The sequence below is a fragment of the Nyctibius grandis genome, chromosome 6 (assembly GCF_013368605.1).
Source record: "Nyctibius grandis isolate bNycGra1 chromosome 6, bNycGra1.pri, whole genome shotgun sequence".
Lineage (NCBI taxonomy): Eukaryota > Metazoa > Chordata > Aves > Nyctibiiformes > Nyctibiidae > Nyctibius > Nyctibius grandis.
Window position 1 is genome coordinate 30,584,179 of NC_090663.1, and position 21,235 is coordinate 30,605,413.

A 21,235-nucleotide genomic window follows, 5' to 3' on the forward strand; every position below is an offset into this window, starting at 1 on the left:
GGCCATCCAGCCAGTTTTTAACCCATCCAAGAGTCCACCCATCCAAGCCCTGGGCAGCCAGTTTGTCTAGGAGGATGCTGTGGGAGACAGTGTCGAATGCCTTCCTGAAGTCTAGACAGACTACATCCACAGCCCTGCCCTCATCTACTAAGCGGCTCACTTGGTCATAGAAGGAGACCAGGTTGGTCAAGCAGGACCTGCCTTTCATGAATCCATCTTGGCTGGCCCCGATGCACCGATTGTCCTGCATGTGCCATGTAATGGCACTCAGGATGATCTGTTCCATCACCTTGCCTGGCACCGAGGTCAGGCTGACAGGCCTATAGTTCCCTGGATCATCCTTCCGGCCCTTCTTGTAGATGGGCGTTACATTTGCTAATTTCCAGTCAGCTGGAACTTCTCCAGTTAACCAGGACTGCCGGTAGATAATAGAGAGTGGTTTGGCAAGTTCATTTGCCAGTTCCTTCATTACTCTGGGGTGAATCCCATCCGGGCCCATAGCCTTGTGGGTGTCCAACTGGCACAGCAGGTCACTAACCGTCTCCTCCTCGATTACACGGGGTTCACACAGCCCCCCGTCCCTAACTTCAGGCTCTGGGGGACTAATCTCCTGAGGACAACCGGTCTTGACATTAAAGACCGAGGCAAAGAAGGCATTGAGCACCTCTGCCTTTTCCTCATCCCCTGACACTACACTACCCTTCTCATGCAGCAAGTGGTGGAGGCTCTCCTTGACCCTCCTTTTGCTGTTGATGTATTTGCAAAAGCTTTTTTTGTTATCTTTGACTGTAGCAGCCAAATCAAGCTCTAATTGAGCTTTGGCCCTTCTAATCTTCTCCCTACACGACCTGGCCACGTCCCTATAGACCTCCCAAGTTACCCGACCCTTCTTCCAGAGCAAACAGGCTGTCTTTTTTTCAGTGCATTCAGAATAACCCACAGCTGGAAAAAACATGTCCCTTACTGCTATCCACCTTGCTCTTTACTCAGTTCTTTTCCTAATAAAAGGTCTAGAGGCCCGGTGCTCTCCCTGGACTCTCCAGTACAGCCTGGAGCTGTGCAGCCAGGCTGCTCCTCAGATGACAGCCTCGGCAGACCACCCCTTCTACCACCAGCGCCACCTCCCACCAACACACGGGGGTACCTCCCTCTCCTCCGCAGCTGCCGCTTCCCGTCCTCTCAGAGCAGATGCGGCCGGGCCCGTGTTCCTCCCTCCCCGGGAGCGCCCCGGGGCCCGCGCCGGGGCCGCCGGCAGCGGCAGCAGCGCCCTCTGGTGGCCGTGGCGCAGCACCCGGCGCTGCTCAGCGGCGATCACAAGCCGCAGGGACCGCGTCGGGCCCCACGGAGACCTGCTGCGGCCTCGGGCTGTGCTGAGGAACGAACGGGTCTTGCGCTCTCAGCTCCTCGCAGCGCTGGAGCCTGCTGAGGTGGGGGGGTAATGCCAAGCACAGAAAGGCATGGCGGAAGACCGAGCCTGGTCATGTTGCTTTTCATGTTAGGATCTGAACACAGTCGCGGTTCTCCGCTGAAACTTCTTTTGTGCAGTGGCAGAGGGGTTACTAGGCTGTCTGCTAGGAGAAAAGCATGAGAGACTTGGCACAGAAAAAAGGGATATTAAGTGTATGTATGTATAAACATCAGTGAGTGGGAGAAACAAAATCAGATACTAATACCTCTTCTCCCAGTGCATATTCCATTAGCTTACAGGATGTTTTTCTAGGAGGGATATCAACCCTTGCCCGCTCTCCTTCTTCCTATCTCCCCAAATCAGCAGTATTACAGAACAGGGAGTCTGCTTCATTTGAAATGAAAACATCCCGCTCAGTCTCCCACACTTGAGATCTTTCCTGCTCAGTCTCCCACTTTACTGCCTAACTGCAGCCCACTTTAGTTTCAAAGAGAAAAAAGTACCAATAAAAATGTACTGATATTTATGTCAGAAGAATACCCTTTATTCTTTAAGATAATTACTATTTAGTATACGGTTCTTTTTCTGTTAAGCACTGATTGACAGATTAAGAGAATATTACCACATACACTTCTAAAGTCCATGAATATACACTATTGAACCTATTGGTCCACCTAAGACTCCCCTCCTGATGTTTTTGCTATCAGAAAACTCTCCAATGAACCATCCTAGTGACTTAGGACCATGGCCCATGCCTTCAGAAAACTTTTAAACATGAACTCACATGAGCTCAAATCCCTCAACAGGAAAAAAAACATATTCCTTCACTTGCTTTCCAACAGAGAGGTAACACAGGATACATTTAACTCAGAAGTTGGCCTTTGGTAGGGGCCAGCATTACATGTTCAAGAAAAATTCTAAGAATCTAGGGCAAATACAAGGAACAACCACCCAGGAGTATAACAATTTCTGGCAACCTAAAATCTTGAGCCCTCACAAGTCAGAGGTTGCCACTGGACTATTGTGTTTAAAAGCCCCCAACAGACCAACCCCTCATTAAGTTCTCCAGGCATTTTCGTACTTTCTGGTTTTCTCATCATCCTGTTGCAATGAGTTCCATGATGTATGTCTCCTTTTTTTTGTTTTAACTTGCAGTCTGATAAAAAAAAAAAAAAGGGCACCTACTGATATAATGAAAAAACAGTCAGTAACTGTTCCCTGTTCTATTTCTCCAGGACCCTCAAAATGGTATTAATATCTACCACAACCACTTACTCCTCGGACAGCTGTTTTCCAGGAGGAAAATAGTGTCTTCCTCCTATTTAGTGCCTCCGCTCCACGTCTCTACCGGTCTGGTTGCCTGTTATTTGCCTTTTCCAATTCTACTATTATCTTTCTGAACTTATACACTGAGGTAATGAGATTTTCTGTTTTGTTCTTTACATACTTCATGACAATACCTAACAACCTGTTTGCCTTGTTGACAGTCATGGAGGCAGAATGCTGTCTGCAGCAAACTGTCAGGTCTTTTTTTTTGTGGCAAAGCTAGCTGAGTCCAGCATTGTATTACAGAGTTAGAGTTGTTCCCCACTCGCCAGCATTCTTTTGCACCAACTGACACAAAGTCAGCTAAACATTTTATCAGTCTTTCTCTCCACTATGAGACCTTTATGTGATTCCCAGCTATTCATTTTAGACAGATAATTCTGTATTAGCAGTTACTTGACTAATCGCTGCTTTTCCAGATCAGAAACTGTAAGACTCCATCAGTAACCTTCTTCACTGTGGAGCCTAACCATTCATTCTTATTTTTCCTTCTGTCTTTTAATTAGCAATTAGTCTGTGAGAAAAGTCTCTTTAAGATGTCTCAATGAAGACTCATTAACAGCATTTTGAAAAGCCAAGTATGTTGTATTAACCAGCAGTTTCACTGACTCCTTCAAAGAACTTTCTAATAGACTTGTGAGGCATTGCTTCCCCTTGTCAAATAAAAATAAACTTCTTCATCTCTTCCTTATTGTATCATGTATTTCCATTTACCCACTAATCTATTCTTTACTAGAATTTCTGCCAAAGAACATCCTTCTGCTTCAAGGACTTTTTAAATAATTGATGTCATATGTGCCAAATTTCATTCCTCTCCAGTTAGTAACTCAGCAACGTCTTACTTGTGTTATTTTATACTCTTGAGTGAATACCATATGGTCGCAATGTTTATCATTTCTCTTATTAATGTGTTCTAATGTCTTTTATTGAAGCTGTGGTTTACCAGTAAAGCAAATCCAGGGCTAGGGATACTAACACCAGACCAAAAACATTACAGCCACATGAACGCCAGTTCAAATGTGTTCAGTGAATTTTGTCTGGTTGGTTTTGCACTGGCAGGCTCTATGTTGTACGACATATCACTTATCTTTTAACACCCTGCCTAAAAACAGCATAAAATCCAAGTTATGCATGCTTACTAAATCAACAGAAATGCATTCACCTGCCCACATTTGAACCAGATGAAACTTGTACTGATGGATGATCTGCTAGTGCGCATTGACGATAATGGGACAACAGCCTCACACTTCATTTGGAGATTAATTTCCTTACAAGATATACCTAAAAAGCTCAAAGCTCCATTTTACATGGGTTCAAAAATGATTACATAAATTCATGGGAGAACACTCATCAGGACTCATTGCAGATCACTGGAATCTGCTACCATCTAATGTTGAAGTACCTCTGTATGGTAGCCCTACTTTATTCTTCTTTAGGCATGTGCTAAAGGTCACAGGAGGATCCAGACACTAAGCAAGAGAGGCTTAATTTGATCTACTATCACCACTCCCATGTGATCATTAAGATTTACTTGTCCCAAAAAATCCTTTTTACTACGAAAAGCTATTCCAGTCTCATTGACAAGGTTGAATGTTTATGGGTGAAGATCAGGGGGAAGGTCGGCAGGGCGGACATTACTGTGGGAGTCTGTTATAGACCACCCAACCAGGATGAGCAGGCAGACGAGGCGTTTTACAAGCGGCTGTCAGAAGCCACCCGGTCGCCAGCCCTTGTACTCGTGGGCGACTTCAACTTGCCGCATGTCTGCTGGAAATACAACATGGCAGAGAGGAAGCAATCTAGGAGGTTCCTAGAATGTGTGGAGGACAACTTCCTCATGCAAGTAGTAAATGAGCCCACTAGAGGAGGGGCCCTGCTTGACCTGTTGTTTGTGAACAGAGAAGGACTAGTGGGAGATGTGAGGGTCGGTGGCCGTCTTGGGAGTAGCGACCACGAAATGTTAAGAGTTTTCGATAGTGGGGGAAGTAAGGAGGGGCAAGAGCAGAACTTCTGCCTTAGATCTCTGGCGGGCTGACTTTAGCCTGTTTAAGAGGGGGGTGGACTGAGTCCCTTGGCAATCGGTCCTGAAGGGCAAAGGAGTCCAGGAAGGCTGGACATGCTTCAAAAGGGAATTGCTAAATATTCAGGAACAGGCTGTCCCGGTGTGTAGGAAGACAAGCCGTCGGGGAAAAAGACCGGCCTGGTTAAACAGAGAACTTAGGCTAGAACTTAAGGAAAAAAAGAGAGCCTACTTGCTCTGGAAGAAGGGTCGGGTAACTTGGGAGGTCTATAGGGACGTGGCCAGGTCGTGTAGGGAGAAGATTAGAAGGGCCAAAGCTCAATTAGAGCTTGATTTGGCTGCTACGGTCAAAGATAACAAAAAAAGCTTCTACAAATACATCAACAGCAAAAGGAGGGTCAAGGAGAGCCTCGAGCACTTGCTGAATGAGAAGGGTAGTGTAGTGTCAGGGGATGAGGAAAAGGCAGAGGTGCTCAATGCCTTCTTTGCCTCGGTCTTTAATGTCAAGACCGGTTGTCCTCAGGAGATTAGTCCCCCAGAGCCTGAAGTTAGGGATGGGGGGCTGTGTGAACCTCCCAGGATCCAGGAGGAGACGGTTAGTGACCTGCTGTGCCAGTTGGACACCCACAAGGCTATGGGCCAGGATGGGATTCACCCCAGAGTAATGAAGGAACTGGCAAATGAACTTGCCAAACCACTCTCTATTATCTACCGGCAGTCCTGGTTAACTGGAGAAGTTCCTGCTGACTGAAAATTAGCAAATGTAATGCCCATCTACAAGAAGGGCCGGAAGGATGATCCAGGGAACTATAGGCCTGTCAGCCTGACCTCGGTGCCAGGCAAGGTGATGGAACAGATCATCCTGAGTGCCATTACACGGCACATGCAGGACAATCGGGGCATCGGGGCCAGCCAGCATGGATTCATGAAAGGCAGGTCCTGCTTGACCAACCTGGTCTCCTTCTACGACAAAGTGAGCCACTTAGTAGATGAGGGCAGGGCTGTGGATGTAGTCTATCTAGACTTCAGGAAGGCATTCGACACTGTCTCCCACAGCATCCTCCTAGACAAACTGGCTGCCCAGGGCTTGGATGGGTGGACTCTTGGATGCATTAAAAACTGGCTGGATGGCCGAGCCCAGAGAGTGGTGGTGAATGGGGCAAATTCCAACTGGCGGCCAGTCACTAGCAGTATTCCCCAGGGCTCAGTTCTGGGGCCGGTGCTGTTCAATATCTTTATAGATGATCTAGACGTAGGGATTGAGTGCACCCTCAGCAAATTTGCAGATGACACCAAGCTGGGTGGCAGTGTCGATCTGCTGGAGGGTAGGAAGGCCCTACAGAGGGATCTGGACAGGTTAGATAGATGGGCCGAGAGCAACGGCATGAGATTCAACAAGAACAAGTGCCGGGTCTTACACTTGGGCCACAACAACCCCAAGCAGCGCTACAGGCTGGGGGAAGAGTGGTTAGAAAGCGGCCTGGTGGAAAGAGACCTGGGGGTGCTGATCGACAACCGGCTAAACATGAGCCAGCAGTGTGCCCAGGTGGCCAAGGCAGCCAACGGCAGCCTGGCCTCCATTGGGAATAGTGTAGCCAGCCGGTCTAGGGAAGTGATCGTCCCTCTGTACTCGGCACTGGTGAGGCCGCATCTTGAGTACTGTGTCCAGTTCTGGGCCCCGCACTTCAAGATGTTGAGGTGTTGGAGCGTGTCCAGAGGAGGGCGACCAAGCTGGTGAAGGGTCTGGAGGGTCTGACCTATGAGGAACGGCTGAGGGAGCTGGGGTTGTTTAGCCTGGAGAAGAGGAGGCTCAGGTGTGACCTTATTGCAGTCTACAACTACCTGAAGGGAGGTTGTAGTGAAGTGGGAGTCGGCCTCTTCTCCCAGGCAACTAGTGATAGGACAAGAGGACACAGCCTCAAGCTTCGCCAGGGGAGGTTCAGGTTGGACGTTAGGAAGAATTTCTTTTCATAAAGGGCTATTAGACATTGGAATGGGCTGCCCAGGGAGGTGGTGGAGTCACCATCTCTGGATGTGTTTAAGAAAAGACTGGACTTGGCACTTAGTGCCATGGTCTAGTTGACAGGGTGGTGCCAGGGCAACAGTTGGACGCGATGATCCCTGAGGTCTCTTCCAACCTGGTTGATTCTGTGATTATTCTGTGATTATTCCAAAACTTATTTATATCTCATCTCCCAGTTATTCCCCATCTCCCTCCCCATCAGAATCATAGAATTGTCTTGGCTGGAAAGGACCTTTAAGATCATCAAGTCCAACCGCTGCCAAGTCCACCACTAAACCATGTCCTTAAGTACCACATCTACACGTCTTTTAAATACCTCCAGGGATGGTGACTCCACCACTTCCCTGGGCAGCCTGTTCCTGTGGACATCTGACCATGTTCTTTGTCACCTTAGAGTTCTCTCAAAGAAGCAAACCTTAGTGGGAAAGGAGAGATCAAAGAGACTGAAGATGAGTGTAAGGAGTTAATTTGCAAAGGCCAGGGCAAGGAAGGCAGTGAGGAGCCCTGTGTACTCGTCAAAATCCCCTGCTTTCTAGTACTCCATGCCTTGGACAGCCATGGGAACACATAATTATTCTGAGACCAAATTCTTTTGGATTCCCAAAATATATATACATTTTTTATGTATCTACACACAGAATTAAGGCAACATCCACATGAATATACATAAGCAGAACACTTGAAAGCAGAATCAAAGACTGAGAGGTTATTGACTAGTAACATACTAGCTCCTGATGTTTCTGATAGGGAGGGAAAAACCTAACTTGAAGTATCTCAGTTTGGGATAGGGTGTTGTTGTTGTTGTTTTTTAAAGAAACCTGTAGTATTTCAAATTTGTCTTTGAAAATCTTTCATCCTTTTCTCTTTATACAGAAGAAACTACCTCACAGTATAATCCCAGGTAGTCATGCCTACTGAGCATACACACAGTCATACTGCTGTTGGCATGAACTGCACTTACCAGAATAGAGCACGTACTTACAAATTTCTTCATAGGCTACAAGTGCTTTTCTATATAATACCAAACCCCAAATATTTGGAAGTTTAGAAATCCAGACCTAAGGCTATCCTGACCCACTGTAGCACTGTCCCTGCGTCAACATCCTAGGAGGGAAAGATATCACCTCCCATACACACACACACGCATATTATATCGACTTGAAAGAGTTCATTCCAATATGATAAGAAAAAAAGGAAAAAAGTTTTACAGTTTCATCTGTATTTCCTGGAATTCCAGGTATCTCAAATATGATGATTAGGCAGATGAATACAAATACAAACACAGAATCTAACACTGTATCTACCCAGTTACTAAGACTGCAATGCAAAGACACCATCCTCTAGAACAGGAACAGTTAGACTCCACAACACATCAAAGAAGACCTAGTTAAGAAAAACAGGTGGTATATTGCCCTACAGTTTTGCTCAATGTTAATCATCAGGCCACTAACTTTGAGGTGTCCTTTGCTACAGTAATTATTGAAAATCCTATGGGTTGGAAGTATCTGTAGTGTAGCACACTATGCTTCTACGCTGTTCTTGGTGCAGTGACAATTAACCAAGTTACCAAAAGAGGTGAATAAATGAATCACTAACAGGATACGAGTGTGCATTTATATACATTTGTTCTGAGTTTTGGGTGCAAGGAGAGAAAATAAGACATAAATCTGGTTAAGAAAAATCATTTAGCAAACAGAACCTACAAAAAGCCTGCACCATTCAAATGGCCTGTGGAGTCACTACAGTCTAGGGGATAGAAGAAAATATTGACAAATCATTGATTCACAGTAAGTTACTATTTTTGAAAGCTAGTTTATGAGTCAGAAAATAAGCTATCACTGAAATGCCTTCAAAAGGAATCTCTTCTGTGTACCAGGTTTTAAAAAAAAGGAAGTCTTATTCAAAGGTTTTTCCCTATTTTTACTTCACTCCAGAAAGAATAAGAAAAAGACATGAGAGCTGTTTCCCAACTTCTATTTGCCTGTTCGATGATTGGGGGTGGGGGGGGGGGCAGGGCAGGGACAAACTGCTGAAGGAAGAATGCTTAAAAAAAAAACAGCAGAGCAAAAAATTTCAGGTAACTAATATCAGGTCTTACAACTTAACTGAGCACAGAATCCAATAGAGGAATGACACAGAGACCTGCTCCTCAAAATAACATAATTCAGTGGCCTTTCAGAAGTGATCACCACTGTCACGTATCATATCTTCATTTTCACCTTATAGACATTTCAAAAATACATTTAATAGAGTGTGCCACTTTTAGGTCACTGTCTCCTTTCATCTATTTCAGATCTCTCTATGACCTGGAATAAGTTTTGCTTCGTGCTCTGGTGGGATCAAGAGCAAAGCAATGATATGCAGTTCAAGAGAAACAAATTCATTTTACTAGGGTACCCTAGTGTTTCAGTTGTTAGCAAAACAGTATCAGGAAAACTTTCACTACCACTGACATGATGAATCAATAAAATGACCACAGCACTAATGAAATGCACCTACTTTCATAGTCAAACAAAAAAAAAAAACTGATCACAGTTAATTGTTATTATTCTCTCTAGACATTTTGATTATAGTCCTCAGAAACATCACTGGAACTTTACTGCTACATGGAGAAACTGCTTCAAATTAGAGAAGAATTTATCCGTTAACACAGAAAAAGTTTTAACTGTAATTACCTCCCAAGTTCATAAAGGTACTTGCCACATACATAATTTTAAATAAACATAGAAAATTCAATCTACAAACTGAATACTGTCTGCAATAACTCATTTTCAGCCTTGGCAAGCATGCAAGATTATCACCAACTCAAGAATGTATTATAACTATTCATACCTGAAAGAATTTACTGCGTCTTCCTCAATGGGGCCGATCAAATGTTCTGATAAAAAAACCAATTCCTTCCAACGTGGAATGTGCACAACAAAATAAATTATCGAAAGGGACACATTCCTCAGAACTCATGGGAACACATTGGGAAGCAGGCCAACAGTATGTTCTCTACTTTTTGAGACAGAATTATGGAGCTAAATAAAATGGAAACTTACTTTTTTTCTGATCCATTATTTGTGACACAGATGGACGGGTAGGACTTAATACTGGCAGAGTGGTCATCCTCTCTGTGTTGTTAAAGGATGCATCTGTAGACCACAAAGACGCCTCCTCTGCAGTGGCAAACAGCTGGGTGCTCTCTTCAGAGCCCTCTGCCAAAGCAGCATCATATGTAGGGTGAGGATTGAGCACTGTGGCTTGAGTTGTGAGAGCAAATGAATTTTCCTGGAAAGTCTCTCTAAATATATTTGAGTTCTTGTTCATTTGGTCAATGTTGGATAAAGGCGTGGTGGTCCAGGAAGAGAGCTGTGTGCTGAGATCCATTGTGGGATCAGTCTTGGAACTGTTTTCAACCATGTTTGGCAAAAGAACATCAGATATTTCAATGTCACCGTTAACTGTAAGGATCTCACTTCCATTTGAATAAAAGCATGTTTTTTCTAGTACACCTGGAAGAAAGGGAAAAAATCATCAAAATTACCATGACTTGTAAGGGCAAGTGTTACCAATTCGGTTTGGAAGGTTAATAATAAATATAATAGCACAGATCAAAAAAAGTAATATTTATTTCAAAGTTAAAATTAAATAGAAATTAAGTTAAGAATTTCATGTAGCAACAAAATAACAGTAGCAAATCAAAACAAAAGCCATGACTACTGTAGGATAAATACAGAAACATATAAATAGAGAAACAAATAAACATTTCCATGAACTAAAAATGTTTTACCTTACTTGTAGTAGGTCACTGAATTCTTACATGTTTATAACTATAGAGTGTAATTTCAGGGAGCTCCAACATGTATTCGTTCTAAGAAGAATCTAATCTCGTGTTAACAAGATTGGCAATACTATTTTTTTTTCTCTACTTAAATTGCATCATCTCTTGTTTTCATAGTACCACCATCTTCAGAAAGCTAATTCTGAAGCTTGAAGGGAACCAATACATTTTTAATATATTTTATATTCACTAACTTTCAAAATGGAAAGAGGTATTGTTTTCTCTATATAGGATTATGTAATTTAACTACCACTGCTAAATATAGGTCCATGAGCTCTTTGCCATTTTTCTGTGATACTGGATTTTAAATATATAGTTGCATCCAAAATTTTAGGCACTTGCTGTATTTATGTTTTTTGTTCATGTTGTATGTGTTGAACAGTTGCAAGTAATTATAGTTCACACATCAAAACAGCTGCATAACACTAAGGAGATGTATCCCATAAGCATCAAGGAATTCAAACTAAATAGTAGGATAATCTATTTTTAACCTGTGACTATTACTGAAATATTTAATTAAGCCAAATAATAAAGAAGGCATCTCAAACATATATAGGACATATAACTTATTTATCTATAATAAAAAATCAAACACTAACTCAAATATTTTAACCAACTATATTAGGGTCATATTTAATGCTAGAAGAGAAGAACCCCTCTGTATCACAATATAAGAAATTTTTGGTAAATAGTAGAAGAAATTTTTGCCACTAGCGTCATGTAGAAGAGTTTAACAATCATAATAAACATGGTTCAGCTAGACTTGATTACAAATAATTAAAAGGAATCCCTCAAAACATAAAATCTCCCAACTGTTTTTAAATACCCTGGCAACAATTGATAATTTTAATAGCTTTTCTTGTTGTCTACTCCTAACAGTGACATTTAAGCACTCTGCTCACATTGTTTCAAGATAATAAAGCAAAAACAAGGGAGTGAAGAACACTTGTCCTTTCAACAATGGGACACAAATACAACAGCTTCTCCTTAGCCAAAATCCAAAGGCCTAAAACATGGCTTCCTCTAGCTGGGCTCCATGTGGAAAGAAGAGAGTTTCCTGCTCATCCTTTCAGCTCCTTTTCTTCTCTCTCACCCTTACTGCTAGCTACAGGCCCTCGAGCCAAAAAGATGGCCACACCTGAAGCGCATTAGCAAGAATTCACCTCCTGTTGTTCTCTACAAACCCTCTGAACTCAAGTCAAATCACACAGATTTTTTTTTCCACTCTGATGTGTAAATTGTTTTTTCCTAGGCTTTCATATTGATTTGATCCTTCATTAGCTGCTTGGTACAGATGACTCTTGAGTCCACACAACACGCACTACCATCTCTCCTGAACTCTGTTTTCAGTTTGGCTTTTGTGTTTACCAAAATGGCTAGTTGCATGATCACCTCTCAGCCAGGCATCATTCACTCGCCACCCCTCCAGGCTCTCTCCCTAGCCAAACCCACCAACCCCAGGCACCACACAAAGCCCGTATCCACTTGGGTATCCTGATCCCCTTCCCACTGCTGTTACTTAATCCCTCTTCTCACCTCTTCATGCACTCTGCAGCTAGACTAAATCAGTTGACTGGTCTGAAATTCAAGGACTGGGCAGGAGAAAATCTTTATTAATCACAGCTACAAATAACTAACAATGCCAGAAGAACCCAACTTCCAGTCACAGTCTGAAGTGGCTTTGAGTTGGAAAGCTTTATAGGTAAGAAGAAAAGAGAACTAGAATAGCTGAGAAGGGGCAATCTTAGCATTTTCTTTTCATTGAGTAACCTTCAACTATAGGAAGTGGAACCAGCAAGAAAAACTTGTAAGATTCTGGAAATATAATGGGGTTCAATGAAACAGTTACATTTGAGATTTACCATATCCTCGTTTATCCAGCCTGGGTTATTTTGGCTCCAGTGTCACTAACTGTGAGTAAAACTTTGTGTCTAACTTCTACTGGAAGAACCCAGGGGGACTTCATATATATACATGTTAAGGTTTCTGTTTTTCCAGCAGCAAATGTTCATAATTCATTGGCATTCGGAGGAATTTACTGCATGTATTTTACAGAAGCAACTAAAAATCTCCCACCTGCAAATTATTTCAGCAGCAATTTTTTTTTCTCTTGAGTCCTCTGGTCAGGCCAAACAGGAAGAATGAATGTGCTCTGGTTTCACAAACAAGGACCAGTAGTAATATGATTTGCTAAAATCTAAGGAATTGTGACTGATCATGCTCAGAAATTGTGCTCACTTATATGCAGCTTTACTTGGATGCTTTGATTCCAAATAAAACTTTGAATCTCTATGATTCAGAAGCCTACTTTGTTAAAGTTTCAAACTTCAGTAGTTTTTTCTGTAGTTTTCAAAAAGTTAAAATAAGCTTTTTTTTTCCCTCCCTTGGAAAAGTGCGTATTTTTTTTCCATAACTCAAGAATAGCTGAGGGGATTTTTTTCACATTCTCTCTCCTCCTCCCTAGGCTCCTCTCTTCTCCTACACTCAACACAAAAATAGAAAAAGCCTGGAAAATGTTGGTCCCAAAGAGCTATGAATAATGATTTAAAATTAAAGTAATAATTATTATCTATTTTTTATATCACTCAGCAGAATAGCAGACATACCTCGCAAGACAGGTAAACTCTTGAAAGAAGTTTAAAAAAACCTTTTGGTTTAATACAGTGGACCAATAAATACTGTTAAGGAAAATGCTGAAGTTACCCACTGGATTCTATCCTCTCCTCACTTAGCCTTATTTTATTCTTTTTCTGGAACTACAAATAATAGCTACGTCTATCACTACCCATAAGGTCATTTACTTCTTTCACTGAGATCCCCAAATGCTTTTTTGCTTCTTCAACCCATCTTTCCTACAGCAGCATTTTTTGTTCTATTTTCACAGTTTCCTAGTGATAACAACTCCCCTTCTTTTCTGGCTACGTGTACCACACAATGATCCTCTTCTACACAAAAGGCCTTCCCAATTGTATCATGTCAGCTGACAATGAGTAGTATTAAAATTATTTTTAACAGGTTTTTTTCCCACAAAGTACCGTGAGCCTGGGCTCTGGTACATATGCCCTTGAGAGATGTAGGCATAAACCTCTGTTTGGCATTCCCCACTGGCCAGCTCGAGTTGACAGCTCTGTTTCCACTTAGTATGTGAGAGTTTTGGCTCACCTTCCCGAGTCACCTTGTTCTCCCCACACACATTTTCCTCTTACCCTTTCATCTTCCCAGTGCACGGTAGGGAATTCAAGCACTTAATTCCAGGCTATAGAGTCCACTCTCTGAATTAGGCTCTGATTTGCTTTGATTCTCATCCTTTCCCCCCCTAAAAATACTACTGTATATCTTCAATCTTAAGTTAAGCTTACTGGAGATTTTTTTATACCATCAAAAGCCCTGAATGAACTATTTAAATTTTAAGATACCTAAGAAAACAGCATGGTGCTTTAAAACAATCAGTTCTTTTTTAATCTCTTCAGTAATGAGAACTGAATTACTCTCCTTCAATGTCTGCTAACAGCCATACAATACATACAGAACATGCATTTTATTCATGTATACATGCACACTATATCCAACTGTTCTTCAGATGTGAGTTCATACAGAGCAGTAGATAGTAAATCATAGAGCTATAGACAGTAAATCATAAGCCAGATAGTTAATTAGTTGAGAAACAGCTGTAACCATTTTGGATTTGTGTCTCTAGCTACAGCTGGACATGTCCAGACAACAGAAACATACAGCGTGCTGGCCTTTATTGTGTTTAGTACAAAAATGACAAACTGTCACCAAGCTCATTCGGTTCGAAGTGTTGCTTTGCCAACAGTTTTACTGATCATTTTCCAGTTACTGTTCACTATTGGGGAATTAATGTTTTATTTAAAGATCTGAAATGGACAGTTACAAGATCTAAGAAATAGTCACACTGTTCAGGCTATAAATTGAGATTTTGGCAGTGAAAACTGTGAGTGATTTCTAGCAGTTCACAGCAGGAAATCTCAAAAAGACCAAGTTTGTTTAAAAAGCTAATGAAACAGAGCAAAGCAGCCTACCAAAGTATATGTAATGGATGAGGCAGTTACACGGGGAATAAAACGCTGGTTCACTAGCCAGCACATACCCACTGAGATTTCTTCTGCAGAGTCTGTCCCTATGACTCTGCACTCTGAAGAAATGGGCACATCACTGATAATATGGAGGTCCCATAGCATACCAAACCATTGCACATCAGCTGAGCTGCAGTAATAGACTTTATCCTGCTCCTCCTGTCAAGTAAAGACATTACCTTAAACTGCTTACCAGCTGCCCAAGGGAACCAAAAGGAGGTCAGTTGTAATTATTTTTAATTTTTTTTTTGGCAGCTTAACACATGACGTATGCAAATAATGGATCAGTTCCCAGATAAAACAGAACTCAAAGTGGACTTTGTGGAAGGCATCTTTTAAAGAAGATGCAGAATGAAGCTGGTCTCCTACGGTCCTGTGCAGAAAGGAGAGACTTTCCCTTTCATTAACTTCTGGCTTTCAGGCAATGAAGTCTCAGCAAAAGTATCAGGATGGTACTAAAGGGCTGGAGGGGAAGACAGTAGCTACCTTTCATAGTAACAGCTGTTGTTGCCTGAAAGTTCCCAGTTACAGTGGGAATATTAATTCCACTGTGGGAATTAATAATTACATATAATTAATAATTAATACAGTGGGAATAATAATTACACTGTAGCCTAATAAAAAATCTTACCTGGTGTCTTTCTTTTCACAGAATCACAGAATCACAGAATGTTAGGGATTGGAAGGGACCTCGAAAGATCATCTAGTCCAATCCCCCTGCCGGAGCAGGATTACCTAGATCTTATCACACAGGAATGCGTCCAGGCGGGTTCTGAATGTCTCCAGGGAAGGAGACTCCACAACCTCTCTGGGCAGCCTGTTCCAGTGTTCAGTCACCCTCACTGTAAAGAAGTTTTTCCTCATATTTATGTGGAACCTCCTGTGTTCCAGCTTGCACCCATTGCCCCTTGTCCTGTCAAGGGATGTCACTGAGAAGAGCCTGACTCCATCCTCATGACACTTGCCCTGTCTCTGGAGCACAATGTGTCATGTAATTAGAAATTTTTACTTATAAAGCTTTTCTTAACCTAATAAATGAAATGTAACACACACATATTGGCTCTATTGCAATTCAGAAACCAATCCTGAACTCTGTGCCTGTGTTAAACACTCACTTTGCACTGGCTAATGAATAAAGGTCCATGGGCTCCTTGGCAATCAGTTATGTCACACCAGAATACACACTTCAGTCAGTGTGACCTTGTGCCCATCTGTGCTGGGAGGACTGCCACTTTCATTCTTTCATTATTATTCTCTAGATCACAAGAACAATTCCCAACTGACCTCAGTGATGTCTCACAGCAGACATTCTGACCTGGAGCTGTATTCACAGCATCTGGGGTTTTTTTCCAACATTCCACATGTATCAGTAAAGAAGGCTTGCTAGACTGAATTAGTTCTTACAGATGGGTGAAATACAGGCTGCTCCAGGATACACTCCTTTGGACATTCCCCATAATATAGCTATGTTGGCAACATCAAATTAAAGAACTGGCAGATCATTTAGCTGATGATTACCATCTTCCATCAGAAAAACTCCCAGGACCAAACGGTTTATTTATAGGTTAGTGTTAAACTCCTAAATTTAGACACCTGTCTTACAGCAAATACTGGCATTGATTGACAATGGAATTGTTTATATTTCATGTTGCTTTCACAATTATAATTTTTGGATCTCCATACTGCTAGTAACTTTAGATTTTGAGGACGTGTCATATGCCTGGAGGCTCAACATCACTTGGAGAACTACCAGCATCTCCAGATGATTCAGGGATAAAGATCCTTTTACTCTGGAGTATAACTATAACTCCCTGCAACTTTAACTTCCTCTGTGTGGCAAAAAGTTCCTTATAGGCCAGGACATTTGGGTTCCCAAATTGATTCAGGAGTCTTGACATATGCATATTACCTTATGAATGTGGAAGAAACAACAGCCACAGAGCTAAGCCTAGCAGTTTTGCTATAATGTACTTTTCCTGATGTTTATTCTGCGAAGGAGACACAACAACTTCCGTGTTCTCAGGAGGGGAAGGAAAGGAGAATACAGGTCTTACAGGTAATATAATAGTAATGATCATTGTTCAACCAGTGACACGCAAGAACATTGACAGCATCTCTCAGGTGGACGGAATCTTGCTACAGATTTCCCAAACAACAGAACGATTTGAGAACTGCCCAGGCTGGTTCATACTTATACAGGGATAATAAAAATGCAGCTATTAGAGTGAACTTTGTTTTTAAGAAGAGTAAGATGAAAATGCTAAATACAGCCCATCACACATAACACTTGTAATAAATCTCATTGAGAACCACAATTAATCTCAAAATACATGTCAGAGACAAAATACGAACTCTGCATGCTGATAATGTAAGGATGGTGAGAGAACCACCTCACTTATTTGCATACCCATAGTCAACAGTGTATCTTAGAGACTTAAATTGTAATCCTCATTCCTATCAATGTTGACAGACTAACAGATCGTTAAAATATTATTTTGCAAAATGCATGAATGCCTAACATTTTGCATAGACAAGAGGGTGTGCTGCTTGCCTGAAAGGCAGACTTATTTGATGTGGTCCTGCAGTGTGATCATATGCCCAAAAATTACATCTGGACTGTAAAAGTCTGACATACATGAAACCATTCTTTATATGTGTCAAGACTTGTTCTGAATTCTACAGAAAACAATAGACAAAGCATCAGTTGTGGATGGCTGTTAACAGGAGGTGGTAGAAGACCACATGAGTTGAGGATACCAATGTGAAGGAATGGGAGGAATGGGACATCTACTATGGAATGTATTTATCACTATAAAATAAATATAACTGATTTTCCCTTATGGAACTGTAAGGATAAAGCATTTTGTTTTCCCAGATAAGTAACTGCAATGGTAAGCAATTATGGTACAATCAAACAAATTTTTTATTTGGTATAATGCTCACCAGCCATGAAGGACTTTTTAGAAAATAATGTTTCAAGTGGTTTAGAACATTTCCTCTCTGCAAGGAAAAGAATGAAAATGGCAGAGGTTTTCATTCTTACAAACATGCTAATTTTCACCTTTGTAATGTTTGCATTCATTACTTAAGGATTTTTTTTCAGTGAAAGCAAAATGGGACATCGACTACAGATTCCAACACAAGTTGAAGGTTATCTTACATCTCTCCATTTTAAAGAAAGATTTAGCTATTCAAACCATGGATTCAGTTATTGTTTGCTTTTCTGGAAAGTAATGAAATTCACTATACTATACTAACTACAATCCTCAGTAAAAAAGTATGGAACAGTCTTATTAGAAGGCTCTTGATGTCTATAATGGTCAGATGAAATTGTAAGATATCAGTAATTTTCATCATGTATAATAGCCTTTTCTCCCCCCTTCAAATTTATATTGCTGAGTTAGGTCTTCATGGTCAAGGTCTTGCATGTTAGGTCTTCAACAGACCAAAGCAAGCACCATTCCTAAGCCCTTCTGTCCTCTGATGTAATGCAGGCAATAAACAAATTATTATGGTCATGGTCTAAAGGCTAGACTTCCTTCATAGCAACCAGTACTGCCTCTACTTCAATGAGTGAAATAACATTCATTCATTACGGTTTTCTTCTACAGGTTGACATGCTATACTCATGGTGAGAGACAGAGGAGTATGCAGAGCCAGAGTGTAAGTACTTAAGAGAAATCAAAGCTAAACAACTCAGCTTGGTATTTTCTTCTATGGACCATAAAAGTCTCTTGTGTCTTTAGTCAAAATAATGCATATCTCTACTGATAATTTGCTTTGTCCTTTCTTTGTACACAGTTCTAATAAAATAACTTTTTCAAGGGCTTTGCATCTTGAATACTTTGATGGTAAATAATTTTTGAAAGGTTGATTAATGACATATTCTGAAAACAGGCCTCCAGACCCACCTTGAGTAGGATATTCTCTATTACTACAATATAACTGTACTGCTCTACCTGTCTCCTTCCACCCATTTTCAGTTTCTTCAACATCAGAGCTTGCAATGATCTCCAGGCAACAAAAGAGATGTAATGAAAGTGAATAGGAAAGCTCTAAGGTGCATGCACACTTTTTCATGTGTATATGCTCATTTAATTAAAAATATTACAGAAGGAAAAGAATAATTACCTACAAGTTTACCACAGGAAACAAAATACTTTCTTGCAAAATGTAAAAGGCCTAATTTCCTGATGACTTTGTTGTCAAAGTCAAATCAAAAAAGTTCATAAGGTTGTAAGCAATACACTGGAGCTCTCTATTTATGTTTCAAGCACCAGTGAAAGATACTAGAATGACAACCACAGAATTTAACTCCTCCATTTCATGAAAAAATAAGAACAGAATTTTCTATAGATAAATAATTTGTGTTAGCCAGTCAGGGCTATCAACTAATTTCTTACATTGTAAGTCATCATACCAATATTAGACTGTAACAGAATTCAGTTATTATTGATCTGAAATGAATATGAACTACTATTCTGGATATAGTGTATTCTCAATAAATAGAACAGACTGTATTACATTACACACACTTTAAAGATGCCCACAGAATTTGTTCATTTAATTCCAATCATCAGATATATTTGTTTCTAGGCTATCAATGCACATAAAATGAAAGCTGCTAACTGAGAGAGAATACTACTAAATTATAATCATGCTAATTCAAAAGATGCTGAAGGGAACTTTGCCAGTTTTAGACTTAGGTAATAACACGAAGCCTTATTCTTCACCCTACAGTAATTACATTGACTTAAGAGGAGACAGTCCTGATTTTTGCTACGTTAAGCAGGATCAGAACAGGTCCCATTTCCTCGGAGGATTTCATACATTTTAATGAATGTTATGTCGATACATGCCTCAGAGGAAGAGACTGAGTAAAGCTGACATAAATACACCTGCTTTTTTATCTGCTTTCTCACCAAAGAATGAAAATCTAGGGCAGAGGATAAGGATACAAATGGAATGCTAAACATAAGGAAAGTAAATTGAATGGCATCATATTTCCTAATTGCCAGACTTACTTGATCTTAATCCTTTTCAGACTGTTCTTAGTTTAAAGATACATCCCAAGACTTGTCCATCATAACATTCACTAACTTTCGTTATTTTTCACTTCCCTAACTTAAGCTAAATGAAAAGAACAGGCCTACAACTTCTTGTGGCAAATCCTTTACAGACTGAATTGAGAAAACAGATTTAAGTTGTCTTGATTTTGACAGTGCTGAAGCTGCTATTGAGACGTGTTTAGTTTCTTCCTGTGCTTGCTAACTGTTTGATTGTATGATGTATATTGAAGTTGGGGGTTTAAAACAGGAAAATAGATTTATATCTATATACATCACACATTACCCCACTTGTTACAGATGTGCTTCTCAAGTACTTAAGAAAGCTCAACTAGAAAATATTCTCATTAACAAAAAAAAAGTAAAAATCCCAGAAACTCTCAGCACTGAAAGAAAAACAGATGATTTTTTACTTTTTTTTTACTGAAAAAGAAGTGCTTTAACCTAGCATTATGTCTTTCTCATGTTATAGTTGAAGCAACTTAATGATATGTCAGCTTCTCTAAAAGGTAACAAAGGGAAGGCTTTTTAAAACTTTTTTGGTAATAAATAATTACCTTTTAATTCTGCAACAGACACAGAGTTAGTTAACAGACTAAGCCACTATGAAATCTAATATACCTGGAACAAGTTTCCACAAAACATACTTCAAGTTCTGCATTGATACATATTTCATATTTAGAAGAAATGAACATATTTTTCCTTAGTTAAACAGTAATATTTTGCAGGTTGTTCAGAAAGATTTGTGGCTATTTATAAATTAACTTTCACCTGAAAATAAAAATCAGATTTGCACATCAATGTGTGACATAAAGGGATAAATATTCCATTCCACTGATAGTGATCTAAAGCTCTAACATAAATATCTTTTTGTACTAGTAAAATGACTGCTGAAAACCATCTACATACTACATGCTCAAGCTAGTGTGCTCCTCAAAAATCTGCTTTGAGAAATTTGAAAAGATTTCCTCTTCAGTCTCTTAAATACATCTTAAATATCTAAATCTAAATAGCATATTTAGTTCTCTGCAACAATCATTATTAAGTCAGTAGGTAAATTAGTTTGTTAGGTAGATGTGCTAAGATATATCTTTAATGTCCACAATTACATTGATACTTCAGAATGCAGTCTCAGTTTTAGTCTCCTTAGTTAAAAATGTGTCAATTTACTCCACTAGCACTCACCTACAAAGGTAAGCAGGATCACCAACAAAAGGATAAGGGCACAGATGCACGGAATCAGTATTAGGAGCAAAAGTCGAAGGAACTTGGCAGAAGCCAGTTTCTGAGAGCAACCATCCCCCATATTATCCTCATCTGTTCCTAAGACCTGAAAAGCAAGAGAGCACAGTTTTATCATTCTGGTGTCAGTTAGTAAATACTATGTTTTCAATAGTAGTCCTCTTCAATACACAGAACAGCTATATGATTTAAATATATGCTATAAATGGCTTTTAGATTCTTAACGA

The 21,235-nt window shown here is 40.4% G+C and overlaps 1 protein-coding gene across 1 annotated transcript in view; it reads right to left on the reverse strand.

The window, feature by feature from the left end:
* Positions 1 to 21,235, reverse strand: part of CORIN (corin, serine peptidase) — a 170,461-nt gene that overhangs the window by 127,154 nt on the left and 22,072 nt on the right. The window contains exons 2-3 of the mRNA XM_068403821.1: positions 20,952 to 21,096; positions 9,822 to 10,274 (exon numbers count right to left, since the gene is read on the reverse strand). Coding sequence (XP_068259922.1) covers positions 9,822 to 10,274; positions 20,952 to 21,096 — 598 coding nt within the window. The remainder of the gene's footprint in view (positions 1 to 9,821; positions 10,275 to 20,951; positions 21,097 to 21,235) is intronic.